General features: G+C 51.6%; 1 protein-coding gene across 1 annotated transcript in view; it reads left to right on the plus strand.

Annotated features, from left to right (window-relative positions):
* Window positions 1-25,194, plus strand: part of CTNNBL1 (catenin beta like 1) — a 108,710-nt gene that overhangs the window by 72,791 nt on the left and 10,725 nt on the right. The window contains exons 12-13 of the mRNA XM_087888922.1: window positions 16,709-16,806; window positions 17,752-17,832. Coding sequence (XP_087745048.1) covers window positions 16,709-16,806; window positions 17,752-17,832 — 179 coding nt within the window. The remainder of the gene's footprint in view (window positions 1-16,708; window positions 16,807-17,751; window positions 17,833-25,194) is intronic.

A 25,194-nucleotide genomic window follows, 5' to 3' on the forward strand; every position in this document is an offset into this window, starting at 1 on the left:
TTTGGGGTTCAACCTGTCAAAAGTACCGAAAGTGCCTCACTTGACTTTGCTGGTGTGTCACACGTAACACAGACACACTAGTGTCTTTCGTGATGCTCCCCCCAGACGGGACTGAACCCTTGGCTTCCCCTGGAGACCGGGGGGGGGGGGGGCAGGCAGGGCATTTATGGATCAGCCCAGGGCGGGGGTCCACCTCTAAACCCCCAGGGGCCTGATCCTGATCTGGGATGAGGGAGAGTAGTAAGTGGGGTGCAGGACCTCTTTTTCTTCTGCCAAATCCGCCCTTTTCAAATTCTCCAATGGGCACAGCAGCACATCTGTATGGCCAGCACTTCCCACAGCTGTAAATTGTGCAGGACAATCGTGCGGCTTCTCTCTCTCTCTCTCTCTCTCACACACACACACACACACACACACACACAGACACACCGTGTAAGAGCTTCTGCCAAACAATATTGATTTTATGTTGTACAAAACCTATAAATGACAAGATGATTAAATGGGGGGGGGGGCTGGAGTGAAGGGAAGGACAGGCTGGAACCTACAGGCTATGGGGGTCCAGAAGGGAAGGGAGCTGCACCAGAGCGGGGCTCAGAAGGGAGTTTGGGCCATGAAACGCCTGCAAGGAAACAAGCAAGCTCAGGAAGTAGCAAGTCCTCCTTGGTCCCCCCACCTTCCTTCTTGCACTGATGATGTTACCTAGTTGGGTCATGAAAGGTCTGCAAGAAAACAAGATAGTAGTAAGGAGCCCACAGTCCTCCTCCTCCTTCTCTTCCTCTTCCTCTTCCTCTCCACAAACCCCACTCCCTTCTACAACTGATGATGTTACGTAGTTGGGTCATGAAAGGTCTGCAAGAAAACAACCAAGTTCAGAGAGCACCAGGGATCCCACAATTCTCCTCCTCTTCCACTCCGCACACCCTACTTCCCTTTAGCACTGATGATGTTATCTAGATGGGTCATGAAACATTTGCAAAAAAAACCCACCCAGCTCAGAGAGCACCAAGGACCCTTTCCTTTTAACCCTGAGCTGCCCATGTTCCCCTTTCTTGGTACAACAGAGGGGCTCCCCTCTCTGCGTGACCTCCCTCTTCCGTCCTGCCGAGCCGCCGCCATCCTTCTGCAGGGAGCCAGGCTCCTCCACGGCCAGGAGGAAAGAGAAGTGGGCTCCTCACCCACCCCCCTCCCCTCCTTTGTTCTCCGGCAGACAAAGCCGCCGGTTTGTCTGCTGTACCACCGTTTTAATTATCGCCGTTATCGTCTCTTGCAGCCCCAGTGCAGGTTGCCAAGCTTGCCTGGGCTTTGTTTCACTTTGTGATCTTGTTTGTGCAAAGCGGAGATTATTTACCTGGTGCCGCTTCTTCTGCAGCCCGGAGGCCGCCTCGGTTTCCCCGGCTGGGCTGCCGAATTCATCCAGGCAAAGCTGGGACTCTTAGGAGGGGCTGCCTGGAGCCAGCCAGCTTTCTCATCTCCGGGGGTGGCTGGAATTGGATCAGTGACACCTAGACGGCCTGGAAGGGACCCTTGAGGTCTTCTAGTCCAACCCCCTGCCTCCGGCAAGGGACCTTATACCCTCCTGGATAAATGGTTGTCCGTTCTTTTCTTGAAAACCTCCAGGGATGAATCACCCACAACTCAACACCGCAATTAAACACAACGGCATTTAATTTCGTTGTACCATGTGCGGTGACAATAAAGTAAACTAACTATCTCATGTGATTGGCTCAAAGTCACCCAGCTTTCCTAGAATCCTTGTTTTCCTAAAACTGGAGGGGACCTGCAAAAAAACAGGAGACCTCATACCATCCCGGACACATGGCTGTCGAATTTTTTCTCTTGGAGCAGCAGAGATCAGTTAAGGGGCACCAATTGTGGGGGGTGGAGGAGCACCCTTTTCCTCTACAGCCCCCCCTGCCTGACCTAATTTCCACTAGAAAAGGAGAGAGGGGTGGGAAAGGAGCCTTACATGTACTCACAAGATCTGGGGTCCATTCTGTAGTGAGCATTAGAAGATCCCCAACGGAGGGGGAGGAGGATTGGGGGGGGTCCCTGGTGCTCTCTGAGCTTGGTCGCTTTCTCGCAGACATTTCATTACCCAACTAGGTAACATCATCAGTGCTGGAAGGGGCTTGTAGGAACAGATAGGTGGGTTGAGAAACTGACCTTGCCCCCCTTTCTCCCACAGCTGGGAAAATGGAAGTGGGTGAAACTCAATCCCGGATTTTCTTTTCCCCGGGATCAAACTTGCTAAGAAAGGCATAAATCAGGGATGCCCAACCTGCTTGAGCCCAAGGGTTAGCAGAGTCCGTGTGCCACCCAGGACTCCCGTCTGCGCTGCCCCTTGTTGCCCAGTGCCTTGCTTGACGATCAAAACCTCTTCCCGGGGTTGCAAAAGAGCCACCTCCAAGCCAAGTGGGCACAGGCAGTTGTGCTCGGTGGATAAATATTTGCCAGGCGGGAGGCTAAAAACAATTAAGTTGACTCTGATCTCGCCTCGTAGTCTCTACCAGCTGTTTAAACACGCTGCGCACTTCGTACATGCTCTTTCCAGCAGACGCCTGTTTACGCAGAGCAGAAACTGTGACTCTCCTCATGTCGGTCCATTGTGACAGTTGCAAGAAGCCTCCTGCCTCGTGGGGAGGGAGAAGGGGAGGCTGGCACTCGTTGGCGCTATTGGAGAGCTTTCTCCTCGCTTCCACTCCTCGTGTTGTGCAGTTGTGCCCCGCATGATAATTCGGGGAAGGGTCCTGACCTGCTTCTGCTCTGCAGCCCCTGTCAGCAAGTCAGCCTGGGATAAATGGGTTTTTTGTTTATTTATTCATTAATTATCAAATTTATATACTGCCCATCTCGCCACTTGGGGCGATTCTAGGCGGGCGACTTTCGGTGCTGCTGGCATGGATTGGAGATAGGAAAGGATACCAAGGCAGGTAGAAGAATATCAGCTGGTGTTGAATGTTTACTTCTTATTTATTTATTTGTTGAATTCATTTGCCGCCCGTCTCGTAGAAAACAAAATGCTTATGTTGGAGAGAAACTGGCCCAGCCAGGGTGAGGAGTCGAGGGAGGAATTAGTCTGGAATCCTTGCGTAGCCACAAGAGGGAAAGCTGCCTTGACTGCCATTGGGCCCCCCTTTAGCCTGGCCCAGGCACAAACGGCCCGTCTGGGAAGATTCCTGTATTATAGGCACCAGCAATAGAGTTGCTCATTGAATTCTTCACCTCTGGATCTGTTCACCAGTTTTGCAGAGTGAACCTTGGGGTGTCTCCTTGGAGGTCCCTGTTGTACAGGCAGTCCTCGACATACGACCACATTGGAGCCCAACGTTTCTGCTGCTGAGCGAGACATTTGTTAAAGGACTCTTGCCCCGTTTTGCACCCTTTCTTGCCTCCGTTGCTAACTGAATCACCGCAGTTGATAAGTCAGGAACATGGTTGTTAAGTGAATCTGCCTTCCCCGTTGACTTTGCTCGACAGAAGGTCGCAAAAGGGGATCCCGGGACACTGTGACCGTCATAAATACGAGTCAGTTGCCAAGCCTCTGAATTTTGACCACATGACCATGGGGATGTTGCAGTGGTCGTAAGTGTGAGGATCAGTCCTAAGTCCCTTTTTTTCAGTAACGTTGAAAGGTCACTAAACGAACGGTTGTAAGTTGAGGACTACCTGTATTTCCAGGCAGGGCTGCTGTTCAAACCAGGGGAAGCAAATAAAGACAGACAGCTGTCACACAGCTGGGAGTTGGCTGGACATTTGTCTTTGTGTCACATGGAGCAGCCTTTGCATCCGGGACTCTCCGCCGTCCCCAGCCTAATTCTCTCCGTGGGGTCTTTCTGCAGATAAAATTGGCTCAACAAGGCAGGTTGGTGCTGAGTAGAAGTTTATTGTAAAAAGAGACTGGATGGCCATTCGTGTGAAGTGGTCTAAGGCCGTGATGGCGAAACTATGGCATGCGTGACACAGGTGGCCCGCGGAGCCATATCTTCAGGCACGCGAGCCGTTGCCCTAGCTCAGCTCCAGCGCGTATCCGCGTGCCGGCCAGCTGATTTTCGGCTGGCTCCCCCCACGCCTCCCCTCCCAGGAGTCTCCATGCAGCCCGTTTTGGATGCCAGGTAAGTACAGGGCTTATGCAGAGGCTCTGTGAGGGCGTTTTCGGCCTCTGGAGGGCCTGTGGGGGGTGGGGGAGGCTGTTTTAACCCTCCCCAGCCTCCAGGAAAGCTTCTGGAACCTGGGGAGGGTGGAAAACGGACCTAGCGGGCCCACCGAAAGTTGGGAAACGGGCTGTTTCAGGCCTCCAGAGGGCTTCCAGGAGGGTGGGGGAGGCCGTTTTCCCCCTCTGGAGGCTTCAGATAGGTCTGCTAGGCCCAAAATGGGGCGCGGAGGACATGCGTGGGGGAGCATGGTGGTTCATGCACGCATGCACAGGGGGGCATTGAATTATGGGTGTGGGTACGCACGAGACTCCCCCTCTGCGTTCCCCCCCTTTTGGCATGCAACGACAAAAAGGTTCTCCATCACTGGTCTAAGGTCGGACTAGAAGACCTCTGGGGTCCCTTCCAACTCTGTTATTCTGTCATTTTGCTCTCCCTGGCAACTGTGTGGCTGCTTTGGGATTAGCATCTTACTGGTCATATTTTGCTTAGGGATTTTGAAGCCCTGCAGGAGCTGCTGAGGGCCAGCCCTGCACAGTATCCCCCCCCCATAGTAGATGGGGAGAGGGGGAACGATCTTCTGTGGGGGGTTGTCTGGGAACGCCTCCCCCACCCCAGCAGGCTTCCCACCCCAGGAACAGGGAGTATTATGGCTTAGATTCCCTGCTAACCTTTCTCTATAAAACAGATTTGCATGCTTATTTCTATAAATCTGCATTGATTTCTCCCTCTTAAACCTATATCGGTAATTTTTATCTGTAATCCTGCAGCCTGTTCCCATAAATGTCTGCTTATTAACTGTACTTAGCAAATCTACTTAGGAATTACATACTTAATGCATATCAGTAATGCTCCCTGCATCTGAGGAAGGGAGCCGGAGCTCATGAAAGCCTCGGCCTAATTAGAATAATAATAAGCAGGCAACCCGTGCCCTCTGGGATTTCAGAGGTATTTCCTTACCTGAAAAAGGAGGGGGGGAGGATGACCACAGGTGGGCAAAAAAGCAGCGCAAGAGACGTCCACCATCCTCCTGGCTTCCCCATTGAGTTTCTCTGGGGAAAACTGGTGGGGGGCATCAGAAATCCTCCCTCCCTTTCTTCTTCCCTCCCTCCCTCCTTTCTTCCCCCATTCCCTCCCAAATGATGTTTCCTAGTTCGGTCATGAAACTGCAAGAAAAGCACCCATCTCAGAGAGCACCCACGATCTTCCTTCCTTTCTTCCTTCCTTTCTTTCTCCCTCCCTCCTTCCTTCCATTCCTCCCTCCTTCCTTTCTTCCTTTCCATTCTTCCTTCCTCCCTCCCTCCTTCCTTCCTTCCTTTTCCTTTCTCTTCCTTCCTTTGTCCCTCCCTCCTTTCCATCCTTCCTCCCTCCCATCCCCCCCTCCTTCCTTCTTTCTTTCCTACCTACCTACCTACCTTCCTACCTATCCTACCCCCCTCCCCTGCCCTCTTCTCCCTTCGCTTCCTTTCCAACAGGTGAGTGGCTGCTGCCGGGTGGGGAAGGAAATAAGGGATTGCAAGAGTGGCTGAGAAACTGTCACAGAACATTGAGAATGAAGATCACATGACCAAAGCAGCAGCACAGCAGCACAAAAGCTACCACAACTTCCCCAAATTTCATTCTCTTAGGAATCAGTCGAAACTGCCCCCTTTCCCTCCCTGCCCCAGTCGAAGGTTTTCAGCCCCTCCCCGTTGCCTGCCCTCCCTTCTCGCTCCCCTCCTGTTCACGGCACAGCACTTGGCTTCCGTGGAAGGCTTCCACTGGTGGGCTGGCCACGGATGGCTTTCTTGCTGCTCCTGGGGGTGGTGGTGCTTGTTTCCTGGCCCCACCCCATTTTTCCTGAGCCTTTGATCCCTTTGGGGCAGTGGTGAAATCTAAAATTTGTTACTACCAGTTCTGTGGGCGTGGCTTGGTGGGAGGGAGGTAATGTAACTGGGTGGGCGTGGCCATTTTTTTTTTTTAACTTTTAAAACCATTTTTTCTACAACCTCTTTGGCGAAGAGGTTGTAAAAAAATGCTTTCAAAAGGCTCTGACAAAAAGTCTCTGCCGATCAGGCAACTCAGCTCGGATTGTCAGAGGCATTTAAAAGAAAAAAAGGGTTTTTTTTCTTTTAAAAGCCTTTGACAATCCCAGCTGAGCCGAGCAACCATCAGAGGCTTTTTTTTTTTTACTTTTAAAAGCATTTTTTCGGCCGAAGAGGTTGTAGAAAAAATGCTTTTAAAAGTAAAAAAAAGCCTCTGATGATTGTGGGGCGCAGCTGGGCATGGGGGGGGGGGAGGCAGGGATTTTTGCTACCGGTTCTCTGAACCACCCGCCTCCATCGCTACCGGATCGGGCGATCCGGTCTGAACCGGGAGCATTTCACCCCTGCTTTGGGCCTCTGCTGTGGTGCAGCCCCCCCTCCCCTCCCCATCATTCTGCTCCCTCTTGCCTTCTCCGTGGAGGGAGCATCATTGGTGGCCTTCAGAGCAAAGCTAGGCCATTTTCAAGAGGGAGGGGGAGGGTGGCGGATGTCTCCCCTGGCCCACCCCTCCTCCTCCCACCCACCCCTTCATGGGGGGTGTCCTTGCTATGAAGGAGAAGCCGCAGGGCCAGACGGTGAGTGGGGGGGGGGCATTGTCCAATCCAGAGGAACAATGGAGGCGCCCCCTCCCTGCCTCCGCTGGCTTCAGAGCCTGGATGGCAGAGATGGATGGACTTCTTCTCTGACAAGCCCTGTCACCGGTTGAGCCGGCACCCTTGTCTTCCCGCGTGCAAATCCCTGACACTTCAACGTTCAAAATTGCGCCCGGCTCCCGAGCCTCCCGAACGTAATGAGTCAAAGTGTCAAGCCGCTTGAATAAAATGAAATGGTTAATTGCTTGACTCCTCCAGTTTGAGTGATGGAAAGAGGAGGGTTCATGGGAAGCACAGAGAGAAGGCAGCCAGCGGCCTTGGGTGGGGAGCTCTGGCAAGGGGGAGACAGATAAGAGAGTGGGAAGGGACCTCGGAGGTCCTCTAGCCCAACCCTCTACTTAAGCAGGAAGCCCTGTGCCATTTCAGACAAATGGCTGTCCAATCTCTTCTTTAAAACCTCCAGTGTTGGAGCACCCACAATTTCCATTCCACTCAGTCATTGTTCTCAACCGGCTCGTATTTACGACGGTTACAGTGGCCCAGGGTCACATGATCTCCTTTTGCGACCTTCTGACGAGCAAGTCAACGGGGATGCCAGATTCCTTAACAACTGTGTGATTCACTTAACAACTGCAGCGGTTCGCTTAAACAACCGTGGCAGGAAAGTTCGTAAAACGGGGCAAAGCTCACTTCACAAAACTGTCTCGCTTAGCGACTGAAATTTGGGGCTCCATTGTGGTCGTAAGTCGAGCACTACCTATAACAGTCCGTCCCTCTGGATTCTCTGAGGCTTTTTTTCCCTGCTGCAGAAGCAAGCTTGTCATCCGGTCAGCATTTTACACCGGCGATGAATTTGTAGCGACAAGGAAGACGGAGCAAGTGGGTTTATTCAATTAATCAGACATGTGTAAGGCCTTGCAAATATGTATTGGCATCACGGACGAGCAAAGATCCAGAGGGAGGAAGCTCTCTGGCTCGAAGCATCAGCTCAAAAGCCGCAGACGGAAATGAGAGTTTCTTTAAAAGGGGCCTCTGCTCCTCGCGGCCATCTGAAGATGGAGCCTCCATCTTGGAGCTTGGGAAATCAGCCAGGGGTTTTGGAGAACCCGCAGGGATCTACAAAAAAAAAAGATTATTAAATTTATATGTCACCGTTTAAGGCAACTCTGAGCGTCTTAAAGTGTCGCCACGATGTAAAAAAAGATGCTGAGACTCTAGAAAGAGCGCAGAGAAGAGCAACCAAGAGGATTAGGAGACTGGGAGGCTGAAACATACGAAGAACGGTTGCAGGAACTGAGTATGTCTAGTCTGATGAAAAGAAGGACCAGGGGAGACATGATAGCAATCTTCCAATATCTCAGGGGCTGCCCCAAAGAAGAGGGAGTCAAGCTATTCCCCAAAGCATCAGAAGGCAGGAGAAGAAGCAATGGATGGAAACTCATCAAGGAGAGAAGCAATTTAGAACTAAGGACCCAAAGGTGCCTTTTCAAGAGGCAAGTGGAAGACGTTTCTCTTCTCATCCAAGAAGCTTCTTCAGCTCTGACCATCCACCATCCAGTCAGAGCTGAAGAAGCTTCTTGGATGAGAAGAGAAACGTCTTCAAAGAAAAGCCAGAAACTCCACTTGCCTCTTTCAAAAGCACCTTTGGGACAACCATGACCTGGATGACAGAGAATCTCCATAGGCAGCTAGAACTAAGGAGAAACTTCCTAACAGTAAGAACAATTAACCAGTGGAACTGCTTGCCACCAGGTGTTGTGGGTTCTCCATCACTGGAGGTTTTCAAGAAGAGACTGGACAGCCATTTATCTGGAGTGGTATAGGATTTCCTGCCTGAACGGGGTTGGACTAGAAGACCTCTGAGGTCCCTTCCAAGTCTGTTATCCTGTTAATAAAACATACAGATTTAAAAAAAAAAAACAGTTATAAAAGATTTAACTTACAAAAGCTTAAGTGTGTTTTCAGCCTCCCACAATCACAGATCTTCCGTGATTTCCCATAAACAGGCAAAAATCCCGCTGTTTTCCTTTCTATTTTTATCTCGGCATATTATTAAAAACCGGGGTTTCCTCTGGCTCACCTCTGCCGAATTGCATGGGGGCGCCTGGTACTTTTCTCGGTCCTTTTGATCCCCCCGAACAGCTCCCAGTCCTTCAGCAGAAGATTGTGGGGTTCGACATTTTTTTCTCTCTTGTTTTTCCTGCTGGAAGTGCTCCTTTTGAAGTGGCTTCCAGGGCTGGTTGCTACCCTGTTTCCCCGAAAATAAGAGCCAACCGGAAAATAAGCCCTAGCATGATTTTTCAGGAGGCTCGTAATATAAGCCCTACCCCAAAAATAAGCCCCAGTTAAGATTGTCACCCAGAGGGGTGCATTGAGTACTGTATTTACACCCAAAATAAGACCTAACCAGAAAATAAGACCCAATGAGTCTTTTGGAGCAAAAATTAATATAAGACTGGTCTTATTTTCGGGGAAACGCAATAACAACCAGATGACTGCAAAGAATATACAGCTAGTTCTCGGCTTGAGCCCAACATTTCTGTGGTTAAGTGAGACATTTGTTAAGCTGGTCTTGCCCCATTTTACAACCTTTCCTGTTGTTAAGTGAAGCACTGCAGTGGTTAACTTAGTAACACAGCTGATAAGTAAACCCGGCATCCCCATGGATTTTGGCTGTTGGGAGGTCACAAATGGGGATCACTTGACCTCAGGACACTGCAACCGTCATAAGTCCATGCCAGCTGCCAAGCCTCTGAATTTTGAGCAATGGTCGTAAGTGTGAAAAACGGTCACAAGTCCCTTTTCTCAATGCCGTTCAAATGGTCACTAAACAAGCTGTTGTAAGTCGACTACCTGTAAATCCTTCCTTTCCCCACCATTCGGTCAGAACTGAAGAAGCTTCTTGGGTGAGAAGCGAAATGTCTTCAAGGAGAAACCGAAACGTCCGTTTGTCTTTTGGAAAAAAAGCACCTTTTTTGGGGGGGGCAACCATGCAGACTTGCTTGCAATGCTCTTCGTCTTCTGGGGGGCAGGGGGCTTTGGGGGCACAGGGTGCTGGAGTCCTTAAGAAGCAGAAAACTGCCTTGACATGGATTGGGGGTCCTGGCAATTCACCCCACTGCCCCTTTTAGGCTGAGGCCGCATTCCAAGATTTCTCCAGAGTTGCTTGGGTTCTGCCCCCCCCCTCCCGCCACGAGGGCTGCCTTGCCTAAACACCCCCCCCCCATCCTCTGAACCCAAATCCTTAAATTTAAGCCATCCTGGCAGAGAAGCACAGTGGGTGACCCAGTTGATGCCTAATTGACTTTTTCAGGGTCACAGTGACAAATAATCCCTCCTTATATCATGGCAGCTTTGGCCACCCAATGATTTTACAATCAAGAGGAGTATTTTTATCCCTATTTTTGAGATCCCCGACATTTTCATTTAGCTATCATTCAGAGACCTTGCTTGGAAACTATTTGGAAACGCCAGAAGAGGGATTTGCTGCGTGCTTTTGTTAAGGCTGCTTTGGTTGGGGTGAAAAAAGAAAGGCAATCTGGCCTTTTTAACAATCCTCCCATAGTTAAAATTCAAGATTTCTCTCTAGGATTTCCCCCCCTCCCCCCTTTCAATATTCCTGACTCTATTTGGGAAGTGAGAATATGGTATAGGGTTTCCTGCCTGAGCAGGGGGTTTAATACGAAGACTTTAGTAAGGCCACACCTAGAGTCCTGCATCCAGTTTTGATCACCACACCATAAAAAAGATGCTGAGACTCTGGAAAGAGTGCAGAGAAGAGCAACCAGGATGATGAGGGGACTGGAGGCTGAAACATACGATGAACGGTTGCAGGAACTGGGCCTGGCTGGTCTAGTGAAGAGAAGGACCAGGGGAGACAGGAGAGCATCTTCCAATATTTGAGGGGCTGCCACAGAGAGGAGGAAGGGGGTCAAGCTATTTCCCAAAGGCACCCAAAGGCCAGACAAGGAATAATGGATGGAAACAGATTCAACCAGGAAATAAGGAGGAATTTTCTGATAGTGAGAGCAATCAACCCATGGAAGAGAAGTTGCCTTCGGAAGTTGTGGGAGCTTCATCCCTGGAAGTTTTCAAGAAGAGATTGGACTGCCATCTGTCAGAAATGATGCAGGGTCTCCTGCTTGGGCAGGGGGTTGGACTAGATGACCTACAAGGTCCCTTCCAACTCTGTTCATCTGTTAATATTCTGTTAATTCCATCTGTTGTGGGATGAATCTGTGGCCACCAAGTAACACTCCTGAACCCGCTGGGGCCGTGGAGAGCGTGGAGGTGGGACACGCTGAGGCTGGCAGGTGCCTTCCGATCAGCAAGGCATTCCCTGCGCCCTCCTGACACGGGCCTGCCAGCAAAGGGGCTGTTGCCAACTCTGGTGCCACATGGCAGACCTTTGGCAGAAGGCAGCTTTATCTGCTTCACGCAGGGTGACTTTGTGCTGCCCGCGTGCCAAGCATCGCTTTGCATTCTGCCAGTGAGAGAGGCCGAGCATTGTGGGGAAGGGGCAGGCGCATCCAGTCCTGGTATGAAAAAGAGGTTGAGACTCCAGAAAGAGTGCGGAGAAGAGCAATGAAGATGGTAAGAATAGAATAGAAAATATGGAATGGAGTATAGAATAGAATGGAACATGGAATGGAATGGAATTGAATTGAATTAAAATAAAATAAATACTTTATTGGCCAAGTGTGATTGGACACAAAAGGAATTTCTCTCTGGTGCAGAAGCTCACATACTGTTGATCATAAACCACAGGGAATTAGGAGGCTGGAGGCCAAAACATACCTATGAAAAACCTTTGTAGAAATTGGGCATGTCTAGCCTAATGAACTCCAAAGCACCTGAGGGCAGGACAAGAAGCAGCAGAGGGAAACCTACCAAGGAGAGAAGCAACCTAGAACTAAGGAGAAACTTCCCGACAGTGATGACAATTAACCAGTGGAACAGCTTGCCACTGGATGTGGGTGCTCCATCTCTGGAGGTTGTAGAGTCTCCTGGCTTGGGCGGGGGGTTGGAGTAGAAGACCTCCAAGGTCCCTTCCCGCTCTTCGGTTATTCTGCCATGGCTGGGTTGCCCCACGAGGGAAGCCCCTCACCTTGGACCCTCTGAACGGGGCCCATCATGGCTGTTGTTCCCCTCCCTTTCTTGGTTGACCCCCTCTCTGGAGAGAAAGTTCTCCCTAGCCCATGCCCCATTGGACTACAGTTGAGGCTGCGTCCCCCACCCCCACCCCCTGCAAGTGGGGGGAAGGGAAGGGCCAGGCCAGGTGGGACATCATTTTCATTGCCGGCAAGCAGATTGCTGACGAGAAGCCTTTGGCCCATTTGGGAGCCCATTTTCATCTGGCAGGCAGGACGAAGGAAACCTCCACCGTGAACCTCTCCTGCCACCCTGGCCGAGAATAAACGGGAGGAGTGAGGCGCCAGGGCACCGATTGGCATGGAGGGCACGCAGCCCGGCTTGTCTTCCTTCGGCTGCGGCTTCTTCCGAGCTCATTAAGAGAAATCAATTCCCTCCCTGCCTCTCTTTCTAAGCTTTTCTTCCCTCCCTCCCTCCCTCCCTCCCTCCCTTCCTGCAAAAACCCTCAGCAGCTTCCTCGAGAGAGGCCCGTGTGCTATCGGAGGGGGCTGTTTCTTGAACCCCTAACAACCTTCCGTGGCTGCTTCCCCTCCTCCTTTCCTCCCTCCCTCCTTTCTGGGCCAGTGCCCATTAAAAGGGGGCGTCCGAGGAAGAAGAACCGCAGCGGAGACGGCCAAGAAGCAAGAAGGCCGGTCAAGAATTGACCCCATGCCAGGCGCGAAAGGAGGAATTTGTATTCTGCTTTACAACCGGCAGAGTCGAGATCAATCCAATTTGAGCCTTTCCAACACTGCCTGCATCCTGAATCTGGACTGCCTGCCTCTGCGGGAAGACTCCGGCTGAGCAGCATCCCTGAGTGGTGGGTGAGGGCCGGGGAGGGGGCCGTCCAGGAGGTTCAGGGGGCCCAGGGGCCTTGCTGTTCGGGATCCCACCACCCTAAGGTCTCAAGCTTCTGGACAAAGCCAGATCAGCAAAGCCCATCACAAACGAGGGAAGAATAACAAAATATCAGCATTGGAAGGGACCTTGGAGGTCTAGCTTTGCTGGCTGAGGAACTCTGGGAGTTGAAGTTCACAAGTCTTAAAGTTGCCAAGGTTGGAGACCCCTGTTCTAGACAAATGGTTGTCCAATCTTCTTAAAAACCTCCAGTGATGGAGCACCTACAACTTCTGGAGGCAAGCCGTTCCGGTTATTTTAATTCTCCCTCTCCCCTCCCTTCTAGCTCTGATGATGTTACCTAGCTTGGTAATGAAACGCTTGCAAGAAAACCACCAAGCTCAGGGCGCCAGGGACCCCTCGTTTCCACCCTGAGCTACAAATACCCTCCTTTGCAAACCGTCTGGCTGGCGTTCTTCTGCCCCCTCCCCTCCTATGTGTACATGCAGCCCCTCCTCCTTAAAAGGAGCGTGCACATGGCTGGATGCCATGGGCATGCACAGCACCCATGCATATCTTTGAACGGAGTCTCTTGGCGCTTCTCCCCCCCCCCCCAAGTGATTTTGGGGCCCCATCTTTCTCTCCTGCGAAAGTCAAATCTCAGACTGACCTCCTCCAGAAAAGTGGCTTATTGCCTCCCCTCTTTCTTCCTTCCTTCCTAAAATGCCCCCCTCCCCCCAGAGTCTACCTCCACCTCCCTAGCGCCTCCAAAGTGGGTGCAGGTTGTTGGGGGACAACAGCCCCGCATTGCTTAGCAGTTTCCAAGGCCCACCTGCCCAGCAGGCTCTGCTTTCAGCAGCTGGACCAGGCCTTGGTGCATGGGGCAGCAGGAGGGGGGCATGGCTTGAGAGACGGAGGGTCTTAACTGAAAGGGGGCACACGGCTCGTTCATAAGTGTGCAATTGATGGCATCTGCTGGTGCCCCCCCCCCAGGCCCAGGCAGTGCTGGCAAAGCACCCCTTAATCGTCTTGACAGCAAGGAGGAAACAATCCTTTTTTTCGGCAGCTGGCATTTTTCCACTTAAATGTGGCAAATCCTCTGCCCTCCGGCAGGGCAGCCAAGGCACTCAGATGGAGGAGCCCTCACACACACACACATCCCGTCCATCCATCCTTGTTAGGGGTGCAGAAAAGCTGCCCCACCGGCTCTCCTGGCCGCTGGAAGCCACCGAGGGGACCCTTTGGCCCCCACCCCCTACAGCCCCTTTTCTCTTTGCTGCTGAAATCCCTGCACGGAGGTTCGTCTCTGGCAGCCGTTTCTTCCTTTCCATTTCTCTGTTTTTTTCCCCTCCTGACGTGTTTTTCAGCCGTAAACCTTCATTGTGAATCAACAGAAACGCCATAAATTAACCTCTGGGAAAAGCGAGGCGAGCATCTCTCTTCCGGAAGGCAGGAGAGGCAATTAGGCTGCCGAGAGATCCTCCATTCCCCTGGCGTTTTCAGGCCCCTTCCACCCCCTGCCCCCACCCCCACCGCCCCCCATGGATCCAAAGGGGTCCCTCCAAGGATGCAGAGGGGGGAGAACGGAGGATTTGGGAGGGGCTTGTTTGTCTGGGGCTGGGCATGGAAGGGGCTGCCAAGCACAGGCTTTTGGGTGGGGTCTTTAGGCAGCCGGTTCCCCCTCCTTTTCTAGAGCTGCTGTGCCACAGAGATCTTAGCTGGTGGGGAGGGGGGAGTAAATAACAAAATAATGAGGTTGGAAAGGATCTCGGAAGTCTTCTAGTCTAAGCCCCTGCTCAGTCCCTTCTTAAAAGCCTCCAGTGTTGGAGCACCCTCAGCTTCTGGAGGCAGGTTGTTCCACTGGTTAATTGTTGTAACTCCCAAGAAGTTCCTCCTTCGTTCCATCTTGATTCTCTCCTTGATGAGTTTCCATCCGTTGCTTCTCGTCCTGCCTTCCGGTCCTTTGGAGAACAGGTGGACCCCCTCCTCTTCTTTGGGGCAGCCCCTCAAACGTTGGAAGTCAGCTATCGTATCCCCCCCCCCCCCCAAGTCCTCCTTTCCATTAAACTAGACATCCCCAATTCCTGCAACCGCTCTTCCTACATTCTAACCTCCAGCCCCCTAACCACCATTTTAAGGGCTTTTAAGGATTTTCAGTTAGTCACATGGTTGTTAAGCGAATCTCTCTTCTTCTGCCTTGACTTTGCTCGTTAGAAGGTTGCAAAAGGGGATCATGTGACTTTTTATTTTTATTTTTATTTATTTTTATATGCCGCCCTTTCTCCGAAGACTCAGGGCGGCTTACAATGCACTAAGCAATAGCCTTCATTCTTTTGTATATTTATACAAAGTCAGCTTATTGCCCCCACAATCTGGGTCCTCATTTTACCTACCTTAGAAAGGATGGAAGGCTGAGTCAACCTGGAGCCTGGGGAGATTCGAACCTGCAGTAATTGCAGGCAGCTGGATGTTAAATGCTGCCTTAGTAGGAGGCATTAGCCTCCTATGCCACTCAAACACACATACACACTCTCCGGATACTGCGACGGTCATAAGTACAGGCCGGCTGCCGAGCATCCAAATTTTGATCACATGACTGCGGGGATGCTGCAGCGGTCCTAAGTGTGACAGGCAATCACAGTTTCCTTTTTTCAGGGCCCTTGTGACTTCGAACCGTCACTAAACGAATGTTCCTAAGTCAAGAACTATCAAGGACCTGAGAGAGAGAGAGAGAGAGATGATAGATAGATAGATAGATAGATAGATAGATAGATAGATAGATAGATAGATAGATAGATAGATAGATAGATAGATAGATAAACATTAATAACCTGGTGGGGTTATGAATCGATCTGATTTGACCTTTCCTGATTGGCCTCCTCTTCATCGGGAGGGAGGGTGAGGGTATCCAACCTTGGCAGCTTTAAGACTCGTGGATTTCAACTCCCAGAATTCCCCATCCAGAATTCCGGAAGTTGGTCCACCCATTTTTTTTTTTGAAGACGTTTCGCTTCTCATCCAAGAAGCTTCTTCAGCTCTGACCGGATGGTGGGGAAGGGAAGGATTTATACTCCTTACAGACAGCTGGTCATTTGCATCCTTTCTGAGGGTGGTTTTTTTTAATTTTTTTTAAATTTGATTTATATGCCGCCCTTCTCCGGAGACTCAGGGCGGCTTACAGTGCGTTAAGCAATAGCCTTCATCCTTTTGTATATTTATACAAAGTCAGCTTATTGCCCCCACAAACTGGGTCCTCATTTCACCTACCTTAGAAAGGCTGAGTCAACCTTGAGCCTGGTGAGATTTGAACTTGCGGTAATTGCAGGCAGCTGATGTTAATAACAGTGCTTTAGTCTGCTGCGCCACCAGGGCTCCTGGTTGAAGCACTTGGTGGTTTATCTGTGTCCTCGGGGTCACCTGAGTGGTGCAAATGGTTTCTATAGTCTGCAATTTCCCCCCCTCTGGAAATCCATTCCTACTCCCACACCATTCAAAGGGTCTCCATCCCAAAATGTATATCTAAACGTCTGTGGAGATTCTCAGTCCTCCAGGTCCTGGTTGTCCCAAAGGTGCTTTTTTCAGGAGGCAACTGGACTTCCTTCTTCTTCAAAAGAAAAAACCAGAAAGTCGAGTTGCCTCCTGAAAAAAGCACCTTTGGGACAACCAGGACCTGGAGGACGGAGACACTTTTACCTGTACGTTGTTTTTACGTCTTCTGTCTACCAGAGAAGGTTTTTCAATAGGCCAAAAAGCCCTACTAGGCAGGTATATACAAAAGGATGAAGGCTATTGCTTAACGCATTGTAAGCCGCCCTGAGTCTCCGGAGAAGGGTGGCATATAAATCGAACCAATAAATAAAATAAATAAATAAATTGGATATATAAGTAAATCAGAAGAACTCAGTTATTCCATGCTCATGTCTGCCTTTCTCTCACCCACCCCATCCGGCCCCTTCCTCCGGTCCGTCCCCAGAGCACGTCTGCTCCATCCTGGCCTCCCTCCTGAGGAACCTGCGGAGTCAGCAGAGGACACGACTGCTCAACAAATTCACGGAGAACGACAGCGAGAAGGTCAGTGGGGGGGGGAGAGGGTGGGCAGAGGCGGCCAGATCTAACCCCTTTATGTTTATATTGGAGGCGGAGGCCCTTTGAGAGCCCTATGCCACCTCCTTTCATTTTAACGTATGCCGATTAGCGTACATTCAAAGTGACCGTGAAGTTTATTCTATTCCAATCAATCCATAAAAACAAAACGCTGCCCTGCCGACTGAGCACTGGGCTTCACAGTGGCACTGCCCAAAAAGGTGCCCGAAACCTGGCAGGGCCTCCCTCCTTCCCTCCCTCTCTGCCCGGTGGTTGTTTTGGCCAGCCCTGCAACCCCAAATTCCTTCCACCTTCCTTCTTTTGCCCAGCTGGGTTTTCCACCCGTGTTGAAAGAATTAACAGGTTAACAGAGTTGGAAGGGACCTTGTAGGTCATCTAGTCCAACCCCCTCTCTACCCAAGCAGGAGACCTCCGCCTACACCATTTCTGACAAATGGCACTCCAATCTCTTCAGCGATGGAGTGCCCAGAACTTCTCTTCTGGCCTGAACTCCCAAGGCCTGTGCAAATAATTTTGGATCGAAACCAAGTGGTCGGTTCTGAAAAATCAGTGGCGGCAGAGCCCAAACCGAACGGCGGGCGAGGGGCATCCCGAGCGTCTCCCAAGGCAGCCCTTGCTGGGTTTGTTCCGCGAAAAAAAATGTGCTTTTTACAATTTGAGCTGCTTTAATTAGAATTGGTGTTTTTTTTCCCCCCTCTGAAATTTACGGAGGAGGCTGCGGAAGGAAGGTCGTTCAATAGCTGCAGGGCCCATGGGGGCTAAGTGGAGCTGCCATGTTCAGAAGCAGTCTATCACCGGGAAGGAGACAGTCTGCACAAAAGGGCTCCTTTTCGGCCGGGAGCCTCGGCCTCCATTCCTGACACACACAGAGACACACCCGCAAACCCAGAGAAATCTCCTTTTCTCTTCCAGGTGGACAGGCTGATGGAGCTCTATTTCAAATACCTGGATGCCATGCAGGTAGCCGATAAGAAGATTGAAGGTGAAAAGCATGTAAGTCCCCCCCCACCCCCTGCCCTCCCTCTTCTCGGCTTTGGAGAGAGCTCCCCCCACAGCTGGCTCACAAAAGGCAGCCCTTCCAAAAGAAGAACCTTTGCAACTCACGGTTGAAGGGTGGAGTCCTGGGGGCTCTCTGAGCTGGGTCGTCCTCTCGTACCATGTTTTCCCGAAAATAAGACCCTGTCTTATATATTTTTGAACCTCAAAATAAAGTGCTTGGCCTTATTTTCGGGGCGGTCTTATTATTTTGGGGTGCTTAGAGCAAGATGGGGCTCCTCTTGCCGTCTTACCTGATTTCCAGCTCTGCGTTTAAATATTTTGGGGGGTGAGGCTTATTTTAGTGCATGCGCTAAATGAGCCAATTGGGCTTATTATCAGGGGAGGTCTTATTTTCGGGGAAACAGGGTAGGCGTTTCATTACCCAGCTAGGTAACATAATCCAGAGGTCCCCAACCTTTCTGGCTTGGCAGCCTGGCATGGGGAGGGGCAGAGGGGACGGTTCTGTGTGACCGGCAGGCATGTGTGCAGCGCTCCATCTGTGTGAGTGCAAGCACCCACTGCTCAGGGGAATGAAGCTTCGTGCGAGAGCGTCCGCCACTCGCGTGGCCCGGTTAGGGACCCCGGACATAATCAATGCTAGATGGGAGAGGGGTCCACAGAGTGGAGGAGGAGGAAGAGGGAGACTGTGGGGTCCTTGGGTCTCTCCGAGCTCGGTGGTTTTCTTGCAGACATTTCGTGACCCCACAAGGTTACATGATCAGTTCTAGAAGGGAGGAAGGGTTGAGGAGGAGGAGGAGGACGACAACTGTGGGGTCCTTGGTGCTCTCCGAATTTCATGACCCAACTAGGTAACATCTTCAGTGCTAGAAGGGAGCAGGGTTTGTGAGGGTATGGGGGGGGAGGACTGTGGGGTCCTTGGTGCTCCCTGAGCTTGCTTGTTTCCTTGCAGACGTTTCATGACCCCACTAGGTAACACCGTCAGTGCCAGTAAGGAGTGGGGTTTGCCCTCAGTTTATATTCTGTCAGTATTGGTGGGAGTGGAGGCTCTTTGCTTGGGAAATTTGCTGTGCCTTCGATTGGGCTCTTGTTGACTTGATGGTTGGTCCGATGTTAATCTTGGGATTGTCATCCAGAGGTGCTGATTTCTGGTGGGGGAGGCGTTTCGGTCTCTTTGTTCCCTCTTTTGGCTGGTTGATGGTCTCTTTTGCACAGATGTCTCTGTGTCCATCGATGGCTGATCTGTCAAGAGACCCAGGCTTCTAGATATCCCCTGGCAGTTTTGGACATGGCTCGGCCGAGGATGGTCACTGTTGAAACGATGGTTGAATCTGTCCGTATGTTGCGCAATTAAGGAGTTGTCTTCGAATGGTGGCTGGTATTTGTGGATGCATTTTTTTTTTAATTTGATTTATATGCCGCCCTTCTCCGGAGACTCAGGGCGGCTTACAATGCGCTAAGCAATAGCCTTCATCCTTTTGTATATTTATACAAAGTCAGCTTATTGCCCCCACAACTGGGTCCTCAATTTACCTACCTTAGAAAGGATGGAAGGCTGAGTCAACCTTGAGCCTTGGAGAGATTCGATCCTGCAGTAATTGCAGGCAGCTGGTGTAAAATTACACTGCTTCTGTCTGTTGAGCTAAACCAGGCTCCTTTTTGCCAGTCTTCTTCCTCTTTGTCCTCCATAGCAGGGGTCTCCAACCTTGGCAACTTTCAGCCTTGTGGACTTCAACTCCCAGAATTCCTCAGCCAGCAAAGCTGGCTGAGGAATTCTGGGAGTTGAAGTCCACAAGGCTGAAAGTTGCCAAGGTTGGAGACCCCTGCTCCATAGTGACTGTTGCAGTGAGTGTGTGTTGTAGTTGGCTCCTGTTTTTTCTTCTGGGGCTGCTGGATGTTGTGAAGGTCTTGAGTTGGCTTGCGTGCTGTGCTGATGCCTCGTGGTTGTGGTTTCTGAGACGTTCTTGATGTATGGCCATGTAATTCTCTTTGGGGCCTGTGATGGTTGGGCTCTGCGGGGTCCATATCCAGAATGGAATGGAATGGAAGAGTTGGAAGGGACCTTGAAGGTCTTCTAGTCCAGCCCTCTGCTCAAGCAGGAGATCCTATACCATTTCAGGCAAGTGGCTGTCCAGTCTCTTCTTAAAAACCTCCAGTAATGGGGCATTCACAACTTCTGGTGGCAAGCTGTTCCACTGGTTAATTGTCCTCACTGTCAGGAAATTTCTCCTTAATTCCAGGGTGCTTCTCTCCTTGATTAGTTCCTACCCGTCTTTCTGCTTTGGAGATTAGGGGGACCCCTCCTCTTCTTTGCGACAGCCCCTCTCATATTGGAAGACTGCTACTGTGTCACCCCTAATTCTTCTTTTTTTTCCCCAGACTAGCCAAACCCAATTCCTTGCAACCGTCCTTCGTGTTTTTGTCCGCAGCTCTCTAATCCTCAGAATTGCTCTTCTCTGCACTTTTGCCAAAATCCCAACATCTTTCTTGTAGTGCGGTGAGCAAAATTGGTTGCCGTATTTCGATGTTGTGTAGCTGCTCGTTTTCTGCTGTTCAAGGTTGCTGCAGTGAAGGGCTGGGCTAAGGGAGCCCCCCGAAGCTTCCCCATTAAAAGGCTTCTGGCTCCCTGAGCCCGCCCGCCCCCCCCCTTTCCTTGGGGGAGGAGGTGACCAGCTTCCCCCCCCCCACCCCCTCCCTCCTTCCCCAGAGGTCCAGAGGCGGAGGGCACCGGCGGTGGCAGGCGGGCACCGTCATAGAACGGAAGGGCAACTCGGAGGGAGGGAGGCGATGGCTTAATACATTATCCTCAGTTGCATGTGGAAATTATGCTCAGCAGGTTGATTCAATAAAATGTTCTCTCTGGGCATTTTGCATGCTAATGGCTCCTAAATGAGATGCTAATTGCGCCACCAGCTCCCAAGGCAGAAATGGGATCCTGCAAGGGCAGAGGGCGGGGGAGGGGGATGTGGGGCGAGGGAGGGGACCGTCGTTAGCTGTGGGTCATTTCCCCGGAGGATTGGAAGGCGCCTGAGCTGGCGGGAGGCTGCAGATGGCCGCAGCCAGGGCCGGAGAGGGTGGGTCAGCGGCAGCAGTGCAGGGGCTGTGGAGGCAGAGTGCTCTCACCCAGCCCCCCAAACACGGCAAACCCTCTGCAGTCGAAGCAATGATTCTTTTATTAGGAGCGCCAGCAGCCCCGGCAAAAAGTTTCTCTCTCACTGCAGGCTGACAAGGGAGAAGAATAGTTGTCTGCCACATCTATTCATCTCTGCCCCCTGCCTTTTATCCCCAGAGCTAAGGTGGGGCTTCTCTAGCAGCAGTGGCTCTTCCGTCCCAAGGACCGGCCCATAGATTTCCACTTCTCTCCTCTCCTCTGCCTTCTGAGCATCAGGCACTGGACCCAGCTGTTCCTCCTCCTCCTCATCGGCCACCTCCAGACCTCCTGGGGACTGTTGACTCTCCATCCGAGGGCTGATGGACGGCCCAGACTCCTCATCCTCCCTCCCTCTCCCTCTCCCTCTCCCTTCCTCCCTTTCTCTCTCTCTCTCTCTCTGCCAGCTCCATTTCCTCTTCCCCCTCGGAGCTCTCAGGCTGCCCTAATGCTGACCTTGACTCCCACACCTCCTCCTCCTCCTCTGATTCGTCTGTTGGGAGGGCCGGTGGCTGACAGGCCACAACACAGAGGGGTAGCCCCTAGACAGGTAGTCCTCGACTTACGAACACAATCGAGCCCAAGACTTCTGTCGCTGAGTGAGACATTGGGATTTTTTTTTTTTTTTTTTTAAATTTGATTTATATGCCGCCCTTCTCCGGAGACTCAGGGCGGCTTACAATGCGTTAAGCAACAGCCTTCATCCTTTTGTATATTTATACAAAGTCAGCTTATTGCCCCCACAAACTGGGTCCTCATTTTACCCACCTTAGAAAGGATGGAAGGCTGAGTCAACCTTGAGCCTGGCGCGATTCGAACTCGCAGTAATTGCAGGCAGCTGGTCTTAATAACAGGGTGCTTTAGACCACTACTACCAAGGCTCTGGTTAAGTGAACTTTGCCCCCATCTTACGACTTCCCTCGCCACCGTTGTTAAGTGAACCCCTGCAGTTGTTAGGTTAGTCCCACGGTCATAAGTATGAACCAGTTGCCAAGCAATTTTGATCACGTGATCATGGGGATGCTGCAACGGTCATAAGTGTGAAAAACGGCCGTAAGTCCCTTTTGTCAGTGACTTTTGTAACTTTGAACGGTACCTGAGCCCTCAGCCAGAAACCCACATCCGGCCCCAGGACTCCGATGCTGAGACCCTCGACCATCTGCACAGGCTGGCTGGGCAGCAGGTTGGCATCCATGCAAGGGTCCCCGCAGACAGAGCAGGCCCCTGAGCATGTGCCGAGGGCCAGATAGCAGCAGCCACGGGGCTTCCAGACCTGGTGGGTGCCACTTTCTGCCCTTGATGGGGGCGCTTGGGTTTGTTTGTTTGTTTGTTTGTTTATTTATTTATTTATTTATTTATTTATTTATTTATTTATTTATTCATTATTGCGATTTATATGCCGCCATTCTCCCAAGGGACTCAGGGCGTCTTACAAAAACAATATCCAATACAAATCACAATAAAATTATTGCGGGTTGCCACGATCCTGCTGAGGCTGTGCGACCCCCTTAAATAGGGTGAACCCCCCTCCCCGGCATGAAAGCCCCCCACCGCGGAGGGTCTCTGGGCCACTCGGCGATTCCTGCCTTCCCCATCCTCCAGGCAGAGGGACGGCAGCTACCCCAAGGCAATGGGGCTGGGATTGGGGTCCTCGCCCCATGCCGTCCTTGGGGGAGAGTCTTGAGGCCCGAGGTGTGTTTGTGGGGGTGGGGGTCTGGGGTCCCTGCTAGGGCCTCCCCACGCTCCCCTTCCTTCTTTGCGCTGTCAGTCCAGCCTCATTAGCGGGAGGAGAGGCTGCCCAGCATCGCAGGAACCCATCTCGTGGCTGTCTCATCCCATCAGCACCGGGCATCTCACGGCAGAGAAGGATGGCACCTGAGCTCCCATCAGCATCCTGACAGCTCAGGGGGAAAAGGGAGCGAGGGGTGGGGGGAGCTGGGTATTGGCACTGGGGGTGATTAAAACTGGGGAGGGGGGAGATGGTGGCTAGCAGGATTCACCCAGTCCAGGCTTCTTCCTTCTTTCCTGGCTGAGTCTCTTGGGCAAGTGGTGGGGGGAGTTGCTGCCAAGCCACACAAAACACACACACACGTCAGTTCGGTCTCCTGATTTATTTTATTTATCGGTACGGCACCTTCCCATCCGTATCTCAGTAAAACAGGAACACCGGCATAAAATACAAAACACAGAATGCAAAATCTGACCTCTTTTAACAGGGAGGCGACCGACACGCATCTATGTGGCAAATCTAAATTATTATTTATTTATTTTTATGAGTCGTTCCTCATCTTACGGCCGCAATTGAGTGGCCCAAATTTCCGTGGTGAAGGGAGACATTTGTGAAGTGAGTTTCGCCCGTCTTACGACCTTCCTTGCCACCGTTGTTAAGGGAATGCCTGCGACGGTCGTTAAGCGAATTTGGCTTCAACCCGTGGACTTGGCTGGCCAGAAGGTCGCCAAAGGGGGTCACGTGACACCCCCCTCCCCCGGGACACTGCGACTGTCATAAATATGAATCAGTTGCCAAGGGTCTGAATCTGGATCACGTGGCTATGGGGATGCAGAAATGGTCATAAGTGTGAGACCCGGTATACGTCCCTTTTTTCAGTGCTGTTGCAACTTCGAAGGGTCACTAAATGAACGGTTGTAAGTTGAGGACTACCTGTATTGGAGCAAGAGAGCAAAGCCACCCCTTTTCAGAGGGGGAAAGAAGGGGGAGCCAGAAGGGAAGGTTGGGGGCTCTTAACACAGCTGCCCAGGGCAGATTACAGATTAATTACAGATTAACAGAGTTGGAAGGGACCTTGTAGGGCATCTAGTCCAACCCCCTCCCTAAGCAGGAGACGTATACCAGGGCTTGGTGGTGGCCCTTGGGAACATCTCAGGGGCCTTTCTGGGCCCTTCCGATCAGCTGTGGGCGCTGATCCTAAGTGGGCGCCCCAGGTGCCCTCCCACCTGGAGAGGAGTGGAGTGGAGTGGAGATGCTGAGACTCTGGAAAGAGTGCAGAGAAGAGCAAGAAAGAGGAGGAGGGGGCTGGAGGCTAAAACAGACGAAGAACGGTTGCAGGAACCGGGCCTGGCCAGTCTCAGGAAGAGAAGGACTAGAAGTGAGAGGACAGCAGTCTTCCAGTATTTGAGGGGCTGCCACAGAGAGGAGGAAGGGGGTCCACCTATTCTCCCAAGCACCTGAGGGCAGGACAAGGAGCAACAGGTGGAAATTAAATCAAGGAGAGAAGCAACCTGGAACTAAAGAGAAACTTCCTAACAGTAAGAAGGATTAACCAGTGGAACAGCTTGCCACCAGAGGTTGTGGGGGCTCCATCACGGGAGGCTTTTAAGAAGAGACTGGACAGGCACTTGTCTGAAATGGCATAGGGTCTCCTGCTTGAGGAGGGGGCTGGACTAGAAGACCTCCAAGGTCCCTTCCAACTGGGTTAAGCAATGGGGGTGGGTGGGGGTTTGCCAGCAAGGCACACCGGCAGGAGGGAGCCCTCCTTGCTGAGGGTTGCAGGGCTGCCCCGCTCGGCCTCTAATGATGAGAAACCGCTCCCGTGGTGCTGGGCCCCCGTGTCATAAATCATGCCCGGCGACAGTGCCAAGGAGATCTCGGGTTGGCAAAACAACATCCCAGCACGGGGCTAGCAAAAGGACAGCTGCCGAGGGAGCTGCTGCTGGCAGGCGCCACGACGGGGAAGGGGGTTGCAGCTGAGGAGGGGCTGGGGACACGTTTTGCAAGGGAGCAGCCTGGATTTCCACACAAGAATTGGGTTCCTAAGAGGGGGGCTTCTCCCTGGAGGGAAACCCACTCTCTGGCACAGCCTCCGATCCCGATTGGGGTCCCCCCAGGTGTGATTCCCAGGAGTTCCCGTATTTCTTTATTTATTAAATTTTGATGCCATCCATCTCAGTCCCACTGCAACTGCGGGTGGCTGGACAATATCATCCAAAATAAGAGAGCACTGCAAGAAAGCGATTAAGAATCAGACGAATAGAGCAGAGTAGAATTAGGAACCGAATGCAGAATGCAGCAGGGAGGGGAGGGGAGAGGAGAAGAGAAGAGAAAAGAGAAGAGAAGTGTAGAGGAGAGAAGAGTAGAGGAGAGGAGTAGAGAAGAAGAGTAGAGAAGAGAAGAGTAGAGTAGAGAAGAGTAGAGTAGAGAAGAGAAGAGTAGAGAAGAGAAGAGTAGAGTAGAGAAGAGAAGTGTAGAGAAG

This window comes from Pantherophis guttatus, chromosome 3 (assembly GCF_059756535.1).
Source record: "Pantherophis guttatus breed Tessera chromosome 3, ASM5975653v1, whole genome shotgun sequence".
NCBI lineage: Eukaryota > Metazoa > Chordata > Lepidosauria > Squamata > Colubridae > Pantherophis > Pantherophis guttatus.